General features: G+C 39.5%; 1 protein-coding gene across 5 annotated transcripts in view; it reads right to left on the minus strand.

Annotated features, from left to right (window-relative positions):
- LOC124795006 (MAGUK p55 subfamily member 7) overlaps positions 1 to 21,991 on the minus strand; it is a 268,265-nt gene that overhangs the window by 174,165 nt on the left and 72,109 nt on the right. For all 5 annotated transcript variants that reach the window (XM_047258764.1, XM_047258763.1, XM_047258766.1 and 2 more), the window contains one exon: positions 14,604 to 14,771. In XM_047258764.1, coding sequence (XP_047114720.1) covers positions 14,604 to 14,771 — 168 coding nt within the window. The remainder of the gene's footprint in view (positions 1 to 14,603; positions 14,772 to 21,991) is intronic.

Genomic DNA, 21,991 nt, shown 5'->3' on the forward strand with positions numbered 1-21,991 from the left:
AGCAATGCAGGCTGCTATTCTCCCATGGAGACGATCGTAGAGATGCTGGATGTAGTCCTGTGGAACGGCTTGCCATGCCATTTCCACCTGGCGCCTCAGTTGGACCAGCGTTCGTGCTGGACGTGCAGACCGCGTGAGACGACGCTTCATCCAGTCCCAAACATGCTCAATGGGGGACAGATCCGGAGATCTTGCTGGCCAGGGTAGTTGACTTACACCTTCTAGAGCACGTTGGGTGGCACGGGATACATGCGGACGTGCATTGTCCTGTTGGAACAGCAAGTTCCCTTGCCGGTCTAGGAATGGTAGAACGATGGGTTCGATGACGGTTTGGATGTACCGTGCACTATTCAGTGTCCCCTCGACGATCACCAGTGGTGTACGGCCAGTGTAGGAGATCGCTCCCCACACCATGATGCCGAGTGTTGGCCCTGTGTGCCTCGGTCGTATGCAGTCCTGATTGTGGCGCTCACCTGCACGGCGCCAAACATGCATACGACCATCATTGGCACCAAGGCAGAAGCGACTCTCATCGCTGAAGACGACACGTCTCCATTCGTCCCTCCATTCACGCCTGTCGCGACACCACTGGAGGCGGGCTGCACGATGTTGGGGCGTGAGCGGAAGACGGCCGAACGGTGTGCGGGACCGTAGCCCAGCTTCATGGAGACGGTTGCGAATGGTCCTCGCCGATACCCCAGGAGCAACAGTGTCCCTAATTTGCTGGGAAGTGGCGGTGCGGTCCGCTACGGCACTGCGTAGGATCCTACGGTCTTGGCGTGCATCCGTGCGTCGCTGCGGTCCGGTCCCAGGTCGACGGGCACGTGCACCTTCCGCTGACCACTGGCGACAACATCGATGTACTGTGGAGACCTCACGCCCCACGTGTTGAGCAATTCGGCGGTACGTCCACCCGGCCTCCCGCATGCCCACTATACGCCCTCGCCCAAAGTCCGTCAACTGCATATACGGTTCACGTCCACGCTGTCGCGGCATGCTACCAGTGTTAAAGACTGCGATGGAGCTCCGTATGCCACGGCAAACTGGCTGACACTGACGGCGGCGGTGCACAAATGCTGCGCAGCTAGCGCCATTCGACGGCCAACACCGCGGTTCCTGGTGTGTCCGCTGTGCCGTGCGTGTGATCATTGCTTGTACAGCCCTCTCGCAGTGTCCGGAGCAAGTATGGTGGGTCTGACACACCGGTGTCAATGTGTTCTTTTTTCCATTTCCAGGAGTGTAGTTGCTAACGGAAAGTTGTACAGAAGTTTTAAACATTTTTGTTAGGTGACTGTTAACAACCGTCAAGTAATTCATGAAATACATATCTGACCATCAGTTGCTTAGTGAAAACTTTAAAGCATCCTTTGGTTTCAGTCATAGACCATCATTACCAGATATAAGGTTCAAGTAAATAAATCTCTCATGTCATTCTTTGACCCTGGTTACATCTCAATAGATTCCAGTAAATTAAGTTCTTTAAAGGACATGTATGGGTGCATTCAACAGTGACATCAGTTAACAGGACAGTATACGTAGTGTACAGTGTGTATATAATGTCCTGTGAACTGATGTCACTATTGGATGCACCCATAAATGTCCTGTGAAGAACTTACTATAGTGGGATTTATTAAGAATAATAACACCTGAGATATATTGACTGTCAAATGGTTTTACTTGAATCTTATAACCGATGATGGTGATCTAAGACTGAAACCAGGTTTTCAATAAAACAGCTGATGGTCAAATACGCATTTCATGAATGTACAAAAACATTAAGCAAGTTTAACTGAATTTTCCATCGGTGTTTGGCAGAACACGATAATTATGTTAAAAAAGAAAATACTACATAACGTTCTGCAAAAATTTTGCAGAACATTATAAAGTGTTTCCATTCTTAACTGTTGAACTGGAAGGACAGCAATTAGATTGCAAATTTTTAGTGATACCTGACCAGTGCATATACGTGATTTTAGGTACAGTGTTTTTGGGTAAATAGGATGTCAATATTGATTTTGCTGCGGAGAATTTAGCTTTGAGTGTAATAAAAACTCATATGAAATGACTTTTCTAGAAAAAAAAACTGGTTACAGAGAAATATGAGAAGTCATATTTTCCACTGAGATACTTAATTACTGTAAGGGACAGCATGGTAAGGGTGGGAAGGTACAAATGCTGTCTCTGGGAGTGGGCATGGATGAGCCAGGAACAGGATGGTGAGAATTCATTTGCTGTACTGAAGGGGGGAGGGGACAGTGACAAGGGAATAGTACAGAAGGTGAAAAGACTATGCAGGTACACTGTTGGAGTAAAAGACTTGTGTATGGCTGCAACAGCATCCGGGAAGGGGACATGCAGGTGGATACATGGATTATTGGAAGCTGAGGACACAAGGGTTAAGAGAATAATGGATATGTTGTAAAGAGAGTCCCCAAATGCACAATTCAGAGAAGCTGGTGTGGGTGTAAAGAACACAGATGACACAGGCTGTGAAACAATTGCTGAAGTCATGCAAATCATGCTGGTTGCAACGGGGTGGTTCAGCTATCTCCTGGTCACAGTTTGGTGATGGCCTTTCACGCAAATAGAGAGGTTGTTGGTCTTGCCCACGTAGAATGGCACACAGTGATTGCATCCAAGTTGGTAGACCACATGGCCACTTTCACAAATGGTCCAGCCTTTGCTGGGATAAGATACGCCTGGAGAAGACTGCAGTAGGTGCTACTGGGAGGATGTATAAGACACATCTTGCATCTAGGTTTATTGCAAGAATATGAGCAATGGATCAAGGTGTTGGAAGGAGGGGTGGAATAGGGGTAGAAAAGGACACTGCGTAGGTTGGGTGGGTAGCGGAATACCACAATAGGACAGACAGAGAGGATAATGAGGATAATCTTGAGTTCTTCCAACCCACATTTGCTTTTCTGAACAACACAGCTAGGAACTCTCCTTGCAACATATCCTCCATTTCCATAACTCTTCTGGCCTCAACCTTTATTTGTTCCTGTTTTCCATCTGTCTATCCTGTTCTTTCTTGCCTTTCTATTTCTACACATGCCTTCTGTCCCATCAATGCACCTACGAAACCCCTTCCCTTTCCATTCTCTCCCCTTTATGACTCCCCCCACCCAAACACCAGAATGGCCTCACAATGTTGCACTTAGCAGGCCATTATTCTATCATCCATCACGTCCCTGTGAGCTTCCCACTAACATCCTTCCCTACCCTTACCCTGTTGTTCCTACCCTTCCCTACTCCCAAGCCTCTTCTGTACCCCAGTACTCTTCACAGCTGAGACTGCAGCTCACTTCTGATGCAGCTGCAGTTGGGCCTTAGCAACCAGAGATGACAATACCATGCAGGTGAGTTATATATGTGTGAATGTGTTTTTGATTTGTCTACATCTGATGAAGGCCTTAGACCAATAGCTAAATAGTATCTATCATGAAGGACTTAGACCAATAGCTAAATAGTATTTATCACTACTTTTTCAATGTGCCCGTCTGTAGCTCAATGCCTCCTCTATGTTGGGAGTAACAATCTATACTTTCAATATTGCTGTTTTTTCCATCCTGGATTTTCCATTGTTTGAAACACAGTAAAAGGAACATTTCTGAAATGCTTAAAATAAGAGTTTAATTGTGGACCTATGTAAAGATGACTATGAATTACAGGGCAATTACTATTACATCTACTTGAATCAAATCTAATTTCAATAGTAAATTTTCCATCTTGTGTGAAGCTAAATAGTTGGACACTGATTGATAACATTTTTATAGACAGTTCTCAGGTTCAAACAATTCATGTGTATCCAATTGCTAATGGAATATGTGATCATGATGCACAATAAATGGAAATAAACAGTATGGCACCTTATGAGCCAGGGGTAGGTTCAAACAAAGCAGTGAAGCTTACTAAAGAGAACAGGATACAAAGTTTCAAAAAGTGGTAGTATGTGACAAGCATATTTAGAAAGAGATGCTAATGTCAAATTCAATTTACTCCATAGTACATTTGTATCAATATTTGAATGTTGCTTTCCTAAAAATTATCCAGAAGATCCATTAAAAAACCAGGTAAGCCGTGAATAACTAAGGGAATTAAAATCTCATGTAAGAGGAAGAGGGAAAATTTTGTACAGGCCAGAGCAAGTCAAGGTCCAGCATTAATTATATACTACAAAAAATACTGTAGTATTTTAAGAAAGGTCATTAAAATTTCAAGAGTATGCATGTCCTGACAGAAATAAACAATGCAGGTAATAAGATTAAAACCATATAATACACTGTCAAATGGAAGACAGGACAGCCAGACAGTGTACATTTTCCATAACAATAACTAAATGATGATGTTGTGGCTGATAATTCACAAGCTGCAATTACTTTTAATAACCACTTTCTAAATATAACAGCAAATATATGATTAAATGGTTCAGTTGAAGGAGAAAGACAAGGTTAAAAATGTCATTCTACAAAACTTTAAGCAACTAGAAGTAGCATCAACATCCTTCACTGAAATTAATGCAACTACAAAAATTCTAAAAAACAAAAGCTGTGGGGTTGATAGCATTTCAAACAGAATTCTGAAAACTTGTTTCAACTTAATAAGTAATGTCCTTATTGATATATGCAATGTATCACTGGCACAGGGAAGCTTTCCAGACAGACTAAAATATGCAATTATTAAACCACTTCATCAGAAAGGAGACAAGACACACACTTGAACAAATATTGTCCAATTTCCTTAGTGACATATTTTTCCAAAAAATTCAAAAAAGTCATGTACTCAAGAGTAGTCATGCACTTAAGTGGAAACAGTTTACTTAGTACATTACAGATTGGATACCAGAAAGGTTGCTCAACTGAAAATGCTATTTAGACATTCACTCATCAAATAGTAGAAGCCTTAAATAATAATATATTTCCTGTTGTTATTTTTTGTGATATCTCTCCAAAGTCTCTAATTGTGTAGATTATGTTACTCTCAGTAGACCTTAAGTCTACTGGAACTGATGGCTTTACACACAACTGGTTTCAATCATACTTGGCAAACAGAATGCAAAATGTTGTGCTGAATAATTCAGATAATGTCAGAAGGGTTGAAAATTTTAGTGACTGGGGAAAAATCACACAGGAAGTGTCACAGGATTAATTTTTGGATTCATTCCTATTCCTTCTCTATGTGAATGACCTTGCACTTAACATTGAACAAGCAAAATTGGTACTTTTTGCTGACAATACTAGTGCTATAATAGACCCTATTACAGAGAAAGCAACAGAGGAGTTAGTAAATGATATTTTCCACAGAATTATTAAGTAGTTCTCTGAAAATTAACTCTCCTTAAACTTTGGAAAAAAAAGAAAAAGAAATAAAGAAAACACTACATTCAGTTCTGTACAACAAATAGAGTCACAGCAACATGTAGCACTGAGCAGGAGTCAGAAGTAGAGTAGAACACTCCAAATTCTTGGGTGTACATAATGATGAAAACTTGAACTGGAAGAAGCTGTATTACTGAGTTTCTCAAGGAGTTAAGTTCAGCTACTTTTGCTCTTCATTCAATTGCTAAACTTGGAAACAAATTTATCAATCTCTTCACACATTTTGAATATTTCCACTCAATAATGCTGTATGGAATAATTTTCTTGGATAGCTCATCACTTAGAAAGAATGTACTGATTGCACAAAAGCGAGCAGTAAGAATAATATGTCGTGTTACTCCATGGACATCATGTAGGCACCTCTTCAATGAGCTAGACATTTTAACTATGCCGTCACAATACATATTATCAGTAATGAAATTTATCATAAATAATCCATCACAACTTATGATGAACAGTGATGCCTATACCCACAACACTAGAGGGAAAAATGAGCTTTATTACCCATTGTTACAGTTGTTAGTGGCTGAGAGAGGAGTTCAATATGCAGTAATAAAAGTTTTGATCATTTGTCCAATAACATAAAATGTCTGACAGATAGTAAAGCAAGTTTTAAATCTAATTTAAAATTACAATTCCTTCTATTCCATTAACGAATTTATACTTAAAAACTGGTAGGCAGTAACACAAAAAAACCTAGCTTCTAATTGTAGTTAATGAGTAGAAATAAAATAACAATGTGTTCATTAATGTTAACACTAATCATGTAACACATCCTGTAAACTGACTTGTTCTACATCATTTCAATACAATAATCACCCAAATGATCTATGGAACAAATAACTAACCAATTAACTAAAGTCACAATACTAAACTTTATTTAAATAACAATATATTTTGCAGCTTGGTGGCTGTGCCATTAAGTGCTCAAACCTAGACAGTTCTCACGACATTCAGCTCCGGAAACATTTTGTTTACACGAAAATATTAAGCTGCACCACAGATGGGATGTACATCAAATCCAAGTAAGACAGAGCAATAGTCATGGCACTGAAGGAGTAGGGTTCAAACCCCATTCATATTTAGGTTTTTTATTATGTCCCTACCTGATCGTGGTGTATAGGAATGGTTCCATTGAAAATGACACCACCAAGTGTCTTTCCCACCCTTCCCCTATCTAAGCTTGTGCTCCATGTCTATTAAACACATCATTGACAGGGCATTAAATCTTATCAGTATCATTATCAGTAATTTATTTGTTCAAGGAATATTTTACAATGATATAGGATCTGTCAGTATAATACAAGGAAAACATTAGTCATATCTACAGACATACAAATATAAATGTATTTAATGAGAGGACAGGAAAGATCAGCCATGGCCTCCTTGAAGGAATCACCTTGGCATTTGCCTGAAGTGATTTAGGAAAAACACAGAACACCTAAATCTAGATGCCCAGACAGGGCATATGCTGCCATCTCCATGAATCTAAGGCCCAAGTCTTAACAAATGGACTACCTTAGCAGGTCACACCTAACATGCAGTTCTATTACTTTCGCTTATAACCAAAACAAGTTAGTTTATGGAAACAAAAAAATAAATAAATAATTGTACATTGTTCATTTAACTTAATAATGTAAAAAATAATTACGCACTGTGTATGTAGCCTTGCCACAGAATGCAAAGTACATTTGCCACTGATTTTATAACCATGACAATTCTCATGCCTCCCTTGTCCATTAAAATGGCTGAGCACACCAGTTCTAGGATCATAGCAAGGCAATGAGATACCAACTCCTCTAAGACTATGAAAGTAAACAATCAGGAACAAAGCATTGTCTGTCACTGATACTGAGACGGAGCCAGCAGACTTTCGCACTCCTGCTCAAGCAAGCACAGGTCAGCTGCAGACTGTCACTTGTGTTAGCACAAATTACAGTCTGATATCTCTCAGGAGACTGGCTAAATTTGTGAAGAAAGCTAATATTAGCTTTGAGGTATTGGTAAAGCTGACGATTCACAATGACATTCAGAAGATTGAAAGGCATCCTCTGATCAGATATGAGTGGAGGGGCAAAACTAAGAGGCTTAATTCATCCTGTGAAGAGCTTCATGTAAACCCACGATTTGCAGTAAAACATGGAGACTTCCTCAGACAGTTCAAGTATTCACAGCACACTGGAAGTAACCATTTGTGAGAGCTTTCGTTACAGTTAGGTAAAACTCCAAGGTCACAAAATGAATTCAAGCCATCTCGGAAACTACTTATTACAAGATATCAAAAGAACAAATTACGAAGAATGAAAATATTAAAATACTAGTTGTTAACTGCCATAGCATTCACAGCAAATCACGTCAGGCAAATGCCAGGCTGATTCGTTCCGGAGGCCATGACTGACTTTTCCTGCCCTCTTCTCATTAAACACATGTTTATATTTGTATGTCTGCAGATATGACTTACGTTTTCCCTGCATAACCCACCTCTTTGCAAGAAATCACTCATCCTCATGTAATACAAGGAACTTAAGAGTTTGCTAAAACCTGAAGCAGAAGGTATAAATTTATTTCCAAATTTTACAGCTAACTTTCAGAGAGTAAGTACAAAGTAGCATGGAAACTACAGTGTGTCTCAAATGATAAGGAATTCTAAAATTTACAAGCTATGTTTAACACAGGATACTCTTGAGGGAACACCCCCCCCCCCCCCCCCCCACACACACACACAGGTAGGACTTCAGCCCGACCTGTGGTATGCTGGTATGGCACTCCTAGAAATTCAGATGCCCTGCAACACAACAAGCACAGTCTACCAGTGACTGTCTCATCACAAGTTGACTACCAGCAATAAACATCAGACACTTCACATCCACTGTCAGTAGACATAAGCATATTTATCAGTAGACGTACGGAAAGATCCGCACAATACAGCGATGGGAGCATCACTCCAAGTGGCACCAAAACAATGGAACTATTTTCCTTCACTGGTCACAAGCCACCTGGAAACCAACCATGTAATCTTCTGCTGTGTAGGCGTAACCCAACTGCCCAACGCATAGCCAACAGTGTGTGCTTTTGCCTACCTCCAGTTCTGGATTGGATTGTTTGGGGGAAGAGACCAAACAGCGAGGTCATCGGTCTCATCGGATTAGGAAAGGACGGGGAAGGAAGTTGGCCGTGCCCTTTCAAAGGAACCATCCAGTTCTGGATGCCAGCTGTCTCCAAGAGCAGGTAAGCAGGCAGCACTGCCAACCACAGCCTTGAAGGACTCTGCCTGCAGGTCCAGTGTCACCTTGTGATCGCCCTGAGTGGTCGCTGCTTAACAACCTTAGCCTCATGGGTCCAGCTCTGTACACTCCACTAGTTACTACATCATTACTGTGCAGGCTGCCACTGACCACTGTCTCATGGAACTCAGCATTTACAAATGCTATGAGAAGTTTCCTATTTCAGTGATCACACACAGACTCTCGGAGAACTTCCTATTGGTGGATACAGTGTTAATCTTATTTCTGATTGTCAAGTAGTGACTCCTCTTTTCTTGTCATCAAGCAATGACTTCTGTTTTCTTGTTGTTCATGTTCCCTGTTCAGTGACATAATAAAGCACTGTTCATCACTACTGTTGGCATGTCAGTAAGTGTGTTGCACCCTTTACTGTCACATACATAAAGGAGTGACAATTTGTAGTTAGGTAAAGACAAATATTCACAGGTTGTCAACAAAAAGTCCAACACAATTCGTGAGACCACGGGTAGAATTGACAAACCACAGGAAGATGAGTATGAGTATACAGAAATGAAAGACGCTCCATCAAGGAAAAAAAATAAATACTGACTTCCCAAATGTAAGTGGAAACAAGGGAAAGAAGCAGCATTCCTCTTCTTTACATGCTCACACAGCAGACCCTTGTTCATAACCATAGTGCTTACTAAAATACACTGAGTGCACATGCACTTCACAACTTCAGAAGAGTGGCTTTCAGATGTTATATTTTTCTGAGTTACAATTTCTAGGACACAAACAAATTATTATTATTATTATTATTATTATTATTATTATTATTATTACTATTACATCAAGACATTTAACATATTTTATTTCTGTTATTATTAAAATTGTAGGCATCTTTTTTATGCTAGAAGTGAGCATGATGACAAGTTATATTTCATAAGGGGTTGGGGAGGTAGGGGAGGGGGGGGTAGAAAAGGAGTAGAGGGCAAGGGTAATAAATGACGATCACCCTCCTGCCCCCCCAGAACCAAACCAAACCCTCATTCCATGCCTGTGAGGACAACAGTAACAGTCAGGTGTGGACTTATGCTAACAACCAAATAGTTCTATAGGCCATCAAATTGTGACACACCAGTTTTAAAATCATTCAAATAAAGCCTATGTTTGATATCATGGAAATACTCCTCCCACACCAAAAACTCTCCCCAAATTTCATGGTACCACCTGGAGAATGTTGGAGCACTGATATAGGAAAGTTTCTGGTAACTGATGCTTCCATAAAAAGGGCTATGCATGAAGTCTACAACAAATCCTACTACCACATCTTGACACAAGATCTACTAGACAATCGTAGAGTGTTCTGTTTCTAAGTAAAGTCAATGAGTGAATTTGAACTCTCAATCCAGTTTCTCATTAATTGTTCTATTGTAAGAGACAAAAGTATATGGGAGCTTGAAGAACAAGTCAGAGTGAAGAACTGCAATGATGCTACTGCCAACCACCAGGTGTTGGTCATTGAACTATATGATCAGGACCTGTGTCATCACACTACAAGCTCCCGAACAAGGCCACCAGCCTGACGTCACAAAATTGACACAGTTTGGCTTACCTAGTGCTAGTTACACCACACCTTTTGGGTATCATCACACTCCAGATGCTTTGATGTGATCCAGGAACACCACTGTTACTGTAGAATCAGCAGTGGGAAGCAGTATTTAACCATGGCCGAACCAGCTCATCATCGTCCGACTAGATGGGCAGTAACTGATACCCAGACTGTGTCAATCAGCACTGTTGCCATAACTCTGCTGCCAAAGTGTTCCAAATAAGTGACCTATGCCCTTTATGAGCAGCCAACACTGCACCCCACATACCCAGCCCCACTCTTCAATGTCAGTCCACACTTCGACTCCAGGCAATGGTATTGCCGTGCCACTGGGATGAAATGACCTTCCACAGTACAAAAGACATGGTACCTGCTAGTGACCAGGACCGCACCAGAGAATAGTGCATGCACTCAGAAGAATGTCTGAACTGTACGAATTAGTAAAGAACTAATAAAGAATAGCATCTTCACGAGGATCTGTCTATGCTGCTGTCCGCATCTCCAACCTTCGACAAAGAACCCAGCCCACATCCAGCAGTACATCTTTTTTCTCTTCTATATTGGTGAATCTTGAAGATGGAAATGAAGATGAATAACCAGAAGACAGAAGACAGCACCATGGTTCCATAGCAGCACATTTCTGAAGCGGAAACAGAAATGAATAGATGAAGACGGTGATTTGTAGAATCTGGGACAGCAAGATAAGTAAGTAGCAGCACAAACTTTTATACTATCACTCATGGGATTCCCTAGATCCTTTAGCTTGATCTTTCCCTACTTTTTCCATAACATCGGGGTTAGATATCACTATAGTGTTTGGTAAGGGACCAATGGCCAAACCGTTAACTCCGATAATATGAGCCCAGTGCAGTTTCCCTGGGCACTCTGCCCCATGCACTGAGTCACATGTCGTAATATGTTGGGTTTGCCACAACAAAGGGCCATACACCAGCCAGAATAGAGAGCATGTCTGGCTAGGTGTGGAAAACCTTGGGTACCCTGAAAACTTTGGTAATTTCATAAGCATAAGCCAAAAGAAGCATAAAAGTAACTTGTATAGTAGTAATTAGAGATACGCGTAATGTAAGATTTAAGATTAGGGCTATGCCAGGAATATTAGGAGATTTAATCTGGAGAATGCGACGCCCAAGGAAAATAGTTATCTTACACTACTTGGGTCATTAAGGCAGGTTTAAGTGACACTAAAATGATGACAAATTAGAACTAGAATAAAGAGTCATAACAGTATTATTTGGTTAGGTTTCACTGTCTTCACATTGTTTGGCATTGTCTCAAAGCAGCCAAAGAACAGAGATACCACACATATGTGAGATGAGTCACTGATCTTGACATTGTCTTTAAACCACTCATGGTTCCTCGAGAAGCAATGTTCATAACAACTGTAAAACCACCAATAACAGCCAACAAAGTGAAAGAAGTTGCATAGCTGGAAAATCAACTACTATGAGATGTTGGAAGTACTGTGGAAGTAAGAGAATTAAAGGAATTTTTTCTTCTGCAACACAATTAAGAGCTGTTATAGCACCTGTGGTCAGGGAAGAATTAAGGAAAGCACAGGTGAGGCAGATATAGCTCCTGCTGCTGGGAAAACATGAGGGTTTTTGTACAGCACCTGTTATACTGCCAAATGAAGTGGTGCCACTGGATTACTTGTTTTCTCTTGAAAAGAGAAGCATGTGTTTGTGAAGATACTGAGGTTTATTGAGAAGTACTGGAGTTTATTGTGAAACTGAGAAATCAGACTGATGAAGTATTACATACACTTAATGATGTATTGTGAGAAAGAAAGTTCTCTGAAACCGTGATCAAAGAAAGAGTACCAAATATCTATTGCTGTTGCAAATAAACTTTTACAAACTGCAAAGGTATCAGAATATGGAGCAAAATGACAGTGTGCAAACCACAGAGTTTACACAAGCCAGCATCATTAGCTCGTAGGGCAGCACACGAATAAGTCTTTCTAAATAGGTCTGATTTGTTCCACCCACCAGGTTAAGGTATAATTTAGCTCACAGTACGTATACTCTCCTTGTTAGTCAACAATGATAAGTTATAAGTTGTTAGTGTAAACTTATAGATAGATTTCATTATTTGGCAGGTCAATAGTGATAAAGTAACAGTATAGCTTAACTGAGGGAGAAGTGTACAGGTCATCATGTGTGGCTTTTTAATGTTTGCACTGGACAGTGGGTCATATTGTTTGTGTACGTGCAAGTTACTTCTTAGTGTTACAGCTGAGACTTCTGTTCGAGTTGTTAGAGATATGTGATGAACATAATAGGTGAATGCAGGAGACATGAGTTTAGTATGCAGAAAATAAGCAGATTAGAGTGCCTTCCTGATTCCCATTGTGCATCCAAAAAGAGAACAATGTAGCTGATAACAGCAATAATTTAGCTCTAATGAAACCAATGTGCAAATGAACTCAGTGGTTGTGATAAAGTGTAGATAAATGCTAGTGAAGGTGGACAAGTAATGTAAAATGTAATACTGTGAGTGGATGAACAAATACACAGTGGCAAAAGTGTAAACTATCTAGTGGTTTTTTTCCATAAATTCCAAGGGTCTCTTTTCTTTGCAAAAGGGAGAAGATTGTAATGGACAAAACTGCAGGGGAACTTGAAGCAGAAGTCACAAACCCACAGCTGCAACAAGGCCACCACCAGGCTAGCAGTTGCTCATCACTGAACAGTATGATCAGCACCTGTGTCAACACCATGAGCACTGGAACCAGACCACCAGCCCAACATCACATAATCAGTGCAGTTTGGATGGCATACTGGCTGTTACTCCGTGCCTTCCGGGCATCAACATGCTCCAGACACTCTGATGTGACCCAGAAACAAAACTGTTGCAGTGAAATCTTCAGCAGAAGCAATATTTAACCATGACCAAACAAGCTCATCACTGTTCAATCAGCTGTTGCCCAGTCTGTGTCAATTAACATTGTCGCCTTAGCTCTGCTGCCACAGTGCCACAGATCACGAACATGGACCTCTGCTGGTTTGCCCAGCCTGGGCAGCTAACACTGCACCATTCACTCAACCCTGCTCTTCAATGTGGACCCAGACTTTGATTCAGGGCAACACTGTCACTGTGGGATGACATGACCTTACACAGTACAGAAGATGTGGTGGCCCTTTGTGACTGCAGCACAACCACATCTTGCATCTCAGCTCACCTTGCACATCGGAGGTGCCAGTGCATGCACACCACTCTCCATATGTCGACACCTGCAGCTACAGCGCCAGAATATTACGAGGGAACTCTGGGCCACACCAGAGAATAGAGCAGACTCAGAAGAATGTCTGAACTGTACGATTTAGTAAATAATTAATGAAGAGTTGTTGTATCTTCACAAGGACTTGCCTCTGGCGCTGCTCACATCCCTCATCTTCAACAGAGAACCCAGCTCACACCAAGCTACCTTTTCTCTTTTACACTACTGACAAAGCTGAAGACAACAGATAGAAAACAAAAGTATTATGTCCAAGAAATGGAAAATCCATGATGGAATGTAACAATATTGTGAAAAGGATAGTTGCTACTCACCATATAGTGGAGATGTTGAGTAGCAGATAGGCACAACAAAGGCTGTTACAAGATAAGCTTTCGGCCAACAAGGCCTTTGTTAAAAATAGTATTGTGGCTTCTGCTGCCAGAGTCTATGGTCATGTGTGTGAGAGTTGTTTTTTCCTTTGTGTGTGTGTGTGTGTGTGTGTGTGTGTGTGTGTGTGTCATCTATTTTTGACAAAGGCCTTGTTGGCCGAAAGCTTATTTTGTGACAGAAATATTAAGTTCCAAATTTAAAAATGCACTGAAGATTCTGTTATTGCAGCAGTGCTTGACATTTGTACACTCTTTCACATGAGTGATATTGAAACAAGGACTTTCAATATTGAAAAACAAAAAAAAGTGAGATTACTCAAAGTAAACATGACACCAAGCTCTGAGGGAAATTGTATGAAATTTTTACATGGTGAAAGTATCCCTTTTCCTGCTTTATACGATTGAGAAGATGCATACATTTCCGATAAAGTGAGCTGCTTCGTTTTTATCAAAATTGCTAATAGAATCATTATTTTAACAAGTCGTGTTGGAGAGATGGTTAGAATGACTGAGTTGAATCAAGGTGATGCAGAAACGTGTGGTCAAGCTTAAGCAAAAATATAAATTGTACTTCATGAGAATAATTATTTCACACTGTACCACACAGCTGCAGTATTTCCATTAAAAAGTATTTTAATTAAAATCCTACAATTTGTTGAGGATGTCATCACAAGGCACATATAACGGTTTCCCATAAAACTACTGTTAATACATACAATATAAACTCAAACCTATATTAACTACCCAATATCTTACCAGTATTTTGAGAACGTCATTTGGAGTTTTCCCTTCCACATTAATACCATTCACTTCACACACTTCATCACCAACATGAATGAGTCCTGAGCGATCTGCTGCTCCACCATGCATGATACGTGCTATTACTATTTTCCCTGTCTGCTCATCCGTCTTGATAGTTGCACCCTGTTAACAAGAAAAACTCATGATACCATGAAAAAAGTGAGAAACTGAAGCTTAACCAGACACTGATAGATGTTCATGTCCACACATATGCACGCATGCATGCACATATGAGCTCGCGCACACGCTCACGCTCACACACACACACACACACACACACACACACACACACACACACACACACAACATATCAATATAACAACTATCTCACACAATGGAGACTCCAGGTTGGAATATCAACAGTGTAAGGAAAGGATAGATTTTTACTTACTGTAAAGATGACATGTTAAGCTGCAGATAGGCACAATTAAAAGACACTTGCACATTAGCTTTCGGCCACATCCTTCATCAGAAAAAGAAAGAGAAACATACACCATTCATTCACACAAGCAAGCACACAAATGCTGGTCCGAGCTCCCAGAATTGACGCTTAATGTGTGCTGAGGTGTGCTTGCTTATGTGGATGAAAGGTGTGAGTTTCTTTATCTGATGAAGATTGTGGCTGAAAGCTAATGTGTAAATGTCTTTTGATTGTAACAACTTTCTCTTTAACAAACTAATCACAGAAACAGTATGTGACCTACATTCCAAAATTTTTGCAATATTTGTAATATCACACTTTTACTAATAATGTTACAAAAAAATTCTTCTCTCTCTCTTGTGGAGTGTACCTTAACAAAATTACGTGGGAGATTAAGAATATTATTTATACTTCCCCCTGTCTCTTGCACATCATTGGCAAATAAATCATAATGGAAAGTACTTATACAATAACAGAAACTGAAGGAAATCATTCACTGTGGAAATGAAAGAAGGACCACACAAAACTTATCTCCTACATTTATTGCTTTTGTTTATAAAAAGTTATGTTATCAAATTCCTAGCAGTTGCACAAGGATATATGGTGCGGAAATAGAATGAGGCAACACATGGCCAGAAAGCCATTCTATAATAAGTGAGAATATTTGCTAGTGGAGAGACAGTAAACAAACATGTCAACAAAAATCTGAAGGACAGTCCCAAATAAAAAAGAGAGAAAAAGGACAAACAGCATACTCAGTCACAATATATGTTCCGCCATACTGGACACATTTCCGTATCATGCACTTCCTTTCTTATGAACTACCCATTGTCCTGGTTATCATTTGCTTTACATTATATACCACTTGCTAAGAGACATCTGATAAGTTACTTCTCTCTTCTAACACAGTTTTCACAAGGGCTGATGAATACAAAGACTCAGCTCTCAGTGTAGCTAGTGTAAGGTGCACTGTTGACATTTAAAGAATTTATCTGTAAATAAAAAACACACTTTTCCTGCCATCAATGCATACACATGAAGTGTCATTTTCATTCATTACTTTGATTATTAAGTAATATAATAAAAATTAAAACAGAAAATTTAAAAATTTAAGACTTAACATAAATCTAAGCACAGAATTGAAAAAGAAAACAACAATTTTCAGTACAACTAGCAAATAGTCAACTGAACCAATAATAATGTGATATGATGAATATGGAGTTTCAAGCATTCAGTATCAATCTTTAAAAATGACAAAGAATCCAAGAGCATTGAATGATTAATGTGACACAGGGCACATAACATCACCAGTCCGGCAAGAGGAACAGTAAAACCACAAGATAGACACATAGAATACACTAGTGAGAAATGGAATGCAAATACATTAGGGATGATTATTAAAAAGTAAGGAAGAAATTGGATGCTAGGAGGAATGGAGAGAAAGGAAGGGGTACCTCATGAAAAAAAATCTTACAAAAAATAGTATTTATAAAGAGATAAACTGAAAGAGAGAAATAAAAACAAGACTACAAGATAATAGCAACAGGTAGACGATAAAGCTGAAACTTACTTAGAACTATGTGCCAGACCGGCTTAATTCTGAAACCATGCCTTTCATAGGTCTAGTAAGGTGTTAGACAGGAGTTTTTAGAGGATTGTGAAAAGACAGTTGTGTAAATAATTTATGAACAACCAAAAACAAGAATTGTGCACTTTGAGATGGGATACCCAAAAAAAAAATTCCTTAAATTTGTGGGTAAAATAATAGGACACTCACTGTCTGTAATAATAAATCAATATCCTGAACATGGCTGTTTTGCAGAATTGCCAAAATGCACAGAAGTAAAACTACTGTTCAAAAAACGATCAAGGGAGGATATGAAAATTTATCAACCCATATCCCTTCTTCAGTGCTGTCAGTATTATTGGAAAAAGCTGCTGCTATCCAAATTTCAATGAAAAATATGAGACTATTTTGAAAAACCAATTTGGCTTCCAGTGTGATAAAAGGACTACAAACATAACTAACAATTTTGCTGACAAGATAGTCTCACATCAATAAACAATTGCATCTACAATGCAAAAATTAGTTAGTGCCACTTGAAGTGCAGCAGAGGTACACCATCTTGCCATGCATGGTTACCCCATCATTAAGTAGTTGATAAATTAAAATAATGAAGGAGAACTGGAATCGTATGTAGAGGTATGTAAAATTTTTTTAGGGAGAGATTGGTGAAAACAGCATCTGATCCAAGTGAAGAATCATGAGATATTTAAATTTTAATTTAGCTTAATGATGTGAACTCATGAGAGTCAGCTGTGGCCACAGACAGCCACTGTCAAAGAGAAGGGTTCAGGTGCCCACAAAAACGCAAGTTAGCATGAAAGGAATTCAGACTGCAGCTTCTGAAAGTTTCAAGGCTGATGTAGGAATACTAACAGCAACTACAATAAAAATACTGTGTAGTTTGCAGAGACAGATAACCCTCGGTTAAGACCTGATAGTTGAGTCCAAGGGAGCACACAAGGAAGAGGAAAAGTAGTGCATTATAAAGTTACAAATTGTCATAGTCAGGAGGTAAGAGAGACAGAGGTATGTGAAATACTGCCATTTATCGTTCTGACAGTGTCTCCACTGGAGTAACAGATTTAAGTTATTAAAACATTGAAAGCATTAATAACCCTACAGCGGATCATGTGACATAACTGAACTCCACGTCAGGTACCAATGGGAGCAATGTTCCATTGTTAAGGGAAAGCTCAGGTGGGCATCGATTGTCAGCTTGGGCTCTATGGCATTATAAGTGTTGTTTTTACTCATACTGAGCTAGTAATATATAGTAGTTTTCATAGGAAATGAATTTTGCTAGTGTTGACAAGGAAAATTTTGTACTCATGATGATCTAGACAATGGTAGATAATGAGCAAATCTTATGCCAAGCGAGATGCCATCACTTCAACTTACGTAGGAAAGTAGGATGCTTTGACTATTCAAGTGTTTATTATCCCACTGTTGTGATTTCATTGATTTAATGGTCATGACAGTTGGTTTAGATTATTTTTGTGACATAGAAAATATCAGGTTATTCATCACAAAGAGATCATAAACTATCCTGAGATTGTGGTTTGAAGTCCTGCATGGCAGGTATCATGCATCACAAACTGCACAGCATATCAGAGTTGTGGCAGCTTAGAAGGTACATTCATACATGGTAACATTTTCTTTAGAATCAATAGTGTTGTATAAAGACAGAAAAGTTACAGCTGCATGAGCTCCTTGAGTTCTGATAAAAGCAGCTGTAACTTTGCGTAATTGATGTAAAGATTGTGAACCAATAAAATTGGAGGACACAGGACCTCAACAATACATTAAGATTTTACTAGATCTGTCTTGTATTCATTTACAGATGGATCACCCTCTCCCAGACTGAAGTAGTCTTAGAATAACTCATTATCAGAGTTAATATGGTGGAGCACAATGTACTAGCAGCTGCACTACAGGTAAGACCAGGCAAGTTTAACTGGACAAGAAAGAAGCAGAATTAACAGGTACACCAGTGAATCAACTGAGTCCACCACTAATGTTATGCTTGGCTTCCTGATAAAGTTGGTTTCTTCATGGTACAGCGTTGTTTACAATTTGGACATCAGTTATTTCCTGTCATTGTAAACCAATGTATGTTATTTTGCTTTACAGTGGCACCAAAAGGTCCAAATCAAATTAACGTAAAATATGAGAGGAAGTAACAAAGAACTTTTCAGCCTGATATGGACACAGGAAAATCACATGCCACAGTTACTTCCAATCAGTTATAAAGTAGGGTATCAGTTTGGAGAAATCTGAGCAACAGCTATAGATGACATTCCAGTCCCTGGTCTTAATGTGTGTGTAGTAAATGTACAAGCCCCATTAACAAACATAAAAAAATCAGTACCTTAATTCAGGTGCATTTTCAGAGTGCCTAAAGCACACGCCCTTATTAAAGAAAGGTAATGTGGAGCATACTGAAAACTGCAGGTCAGTATCACTACTGTCTACATTCTCAAAGATAACTGAATCAGTCATGAAAGAGAGACACATGAGTTACAAGAGAATAAATACAACCCTTTTAACGATGCACAGTTTGCTTTCTGAAGTGGAAGGATTAAAATATCGGCCATTACAGAATTCACAAATATGGTACTTCACGCTCTTGACAAGGATGACTGTGTCACGGATATATCTTTAGACTTGTCCAAGGCATTTGACATTGTTGACCACACAATACTACTAAACAAGCCAGAAATACTATGTGCAAGAGAAGTAACAAATGAGTGGTTTCAGTCTTATCAGGAAGGGTGTAGAAAGTAGTGATACTTCACAATTCGCTGACAGTAAATTTTCAGAAAAACAACTGTCACACAAGAAACATATAGACATAGGTATTTCTCATGGTAGTGAATTGGGTCCAATTCTCTTCTTTATAAATATCAATGACTTTCTAGGCAGTATAAGACATGGAGAAAAAGTTCTCTTTGCTGGTGACACCAACATCACAGTCACTAGTAAAACACCAGAGTTCCTATTAGAGATAGCAAATGAAACTCTAAAAGATGTTTATGACTGGGTAGTATGTAATAAATTAACATTGACCATAAAGAAAATAAACAATACGCCTGTCAGCAGAAAGAGAGAGCACAATTCCCTTGCATTAGTGATAAATTTATATATGGTGTCATAAGCACAAGGTTTTTAAGGATGAATACTGATTGTCAAATAACACAGAATGAACACACAAAGAATTGACCAAAAAAAATGCCATGTGCATGTTTTGCTCTCAGGGTTCTATCATCTATCTGTAACAGTCAATGTCTATTAGTGATATACTATTCTTACGTACACTCAGTTCTTAACTATGGGAGTTTTTTCAGGGGATTTAAGGCACAAATCTTGAATAAAATTTTTAAACTGCAGGAAAGGGCCATAATAATAGCTAGAAGTAGTAGTTAGGCTCAGTTTAAATAACTGTGGTGGAAAGGATTTTAAATACACTGTTTAAATACGATAGCTAAAATGTTCTTCAGAAGTATTGCGCACTACACAGTCAAAGATTACTTAGAGATTCACAATACTGATTTATAATGAAAGGTGATAACTACATCATCTTGTTAATTCACATTACTGTAATGCTTCTGCAAGAAAACCATGTGCTGATATCTACATTCTCCTGAGTTCAACATCTCAATGGTCATGGGGGGATGGGGGGGATGCTAACAGTTTTCAGTTCATTGAAACAAACAAGCTAAATCATACTCTACTTCAGCAAAGCTACCACTCTGTTGAAGATTTTATGAAGCATGAACCGAATATTTGAGCAGGGTGTAGTCTTGTTGTGTAAATGTAGCTGTCTGTTTACAAAAAGTTACATTAATGTGACTTTGCAGACTTTCTCGGCATGACATGTCTTGAAAGTCTCCTCAGTTTTGCTGCCTTATCCTAAAATAAACTTGATTCCATATTTTGGTGATCCAACTGTTCACTACCTTCAGAAGAACTCAATGTTGCTGAGTCCCACTGAAAACTAATGCCGAGGCTGCGGATCATCCTCCTACATAGGTCTTCACACCGTACATGACGCTTATACAGCCCATCACAGTTGCTGCCCCCTAAGATTGGGCACGTAGCACCACCCTAAGAAGAAAACTGGTGGCAACAAAGTATCACACTCAAAGACTATTTTCACTCTTGAACTGGCTGCAATGAGTTTTATGCAGGGTAATTTAGGTTCCATATCCTGTTAAGAGGAAAGCCACCTCTATTAATCAAATTGTCTGCCAACCTAATTTCAATTGTCTCTTTATAAACACTGTCCCAAAAACTGGAAGTTTTGGCAGCTATCACAGTCTCATCAAATTTCATCCCACATCCCTCATTTAAGCTACATTCTGCTACAGTCAATTTTTCTGGCTGTTGTAGCCTCATATGATGGCGATGTTCCATGCACCTTTCCTGAACTCCATGAACCAAATGGCCGATGTAAGCTTTCCCACACTGACATGGAATTTTATATATGCCAGGCTTCCTAAGCCCCAAATCATCTTTTACAGAGCCAAGTAGTGCCATAACTCTTAAAGTTAAAACTCCTTAAAATTCTTCCAGTCTTAAAAGATATGTAGCCAGCATAAGGCCACAGATCCATGCTCCACTTTGTGCACATCTGGAGTGGTCCAAATTCTACAACCCAATGAATCTGCTTCTCAGAGTATCCATTTTCCTTAAAAACAGCCATCAAAGGTCCAAGTTCTTGTGTTAAATTGTCCATGTTGGATATGCCATATACTCTGCTTATCTGAGTCCTATGGAGTGACTGAGTTGTTATGGTGGATGGCAACTCTTAGCATGCAGATACTGATTGAATGGAGTTTGAAAGTGATGGGATACTTCCATTTTTGGATGTCATGGTTTACAAAAAACAAGACGGTACACTGGTAAGTAGTGTTCATCGAAAGCCAACACACGCTGATGCTACGAGTTACCATCCACCATACCCAACACAGCGGCCTCCTTACGACTCTGACATGCAGAGCATATGCCATTTCCAGTGTGGGCAGTTTAACCCAAGAATTTGTACATTTGATGGCTGTTTTTAAGGAAAATTGATACTCTGAGAAGCAGTTTCATTGGGTTATGGAGTTTGGATCCTCCCCAAAAGTGCACAAAGATGACCACAGATCTGTGGCTCTTTTTCCATATGCTGGGGGCATATCGTTTAAGACTGGAAGAATTTTAAGGAGTTGTAACATTAAGAGTGTGTTCTGTCCATCTTCCAACATTAGAGCACTACTCAGCTCTGTGAAAGATGATTTGGGGCTTACAAAGTATGGCATATATAAAATTCTGTTTCAATGTGGGAAAGCTTACATTGGCCATCTGATTTGCACA

This window comes from Schistocerca piceifrons, chromosome 4, assembly GCF_021461385.2.
Source record: "Schistocerca piceifrons isolate TAMUIC-IGC-003096 chromosome 4, iqSchPice1.1, whole genome shotgun sequence".
NCBI lineage: Eukaryota > Metazoa > Arthropoda > Insecta > Orthoptera > Acrididae > Schistocerca > Schistocerca piceifrons.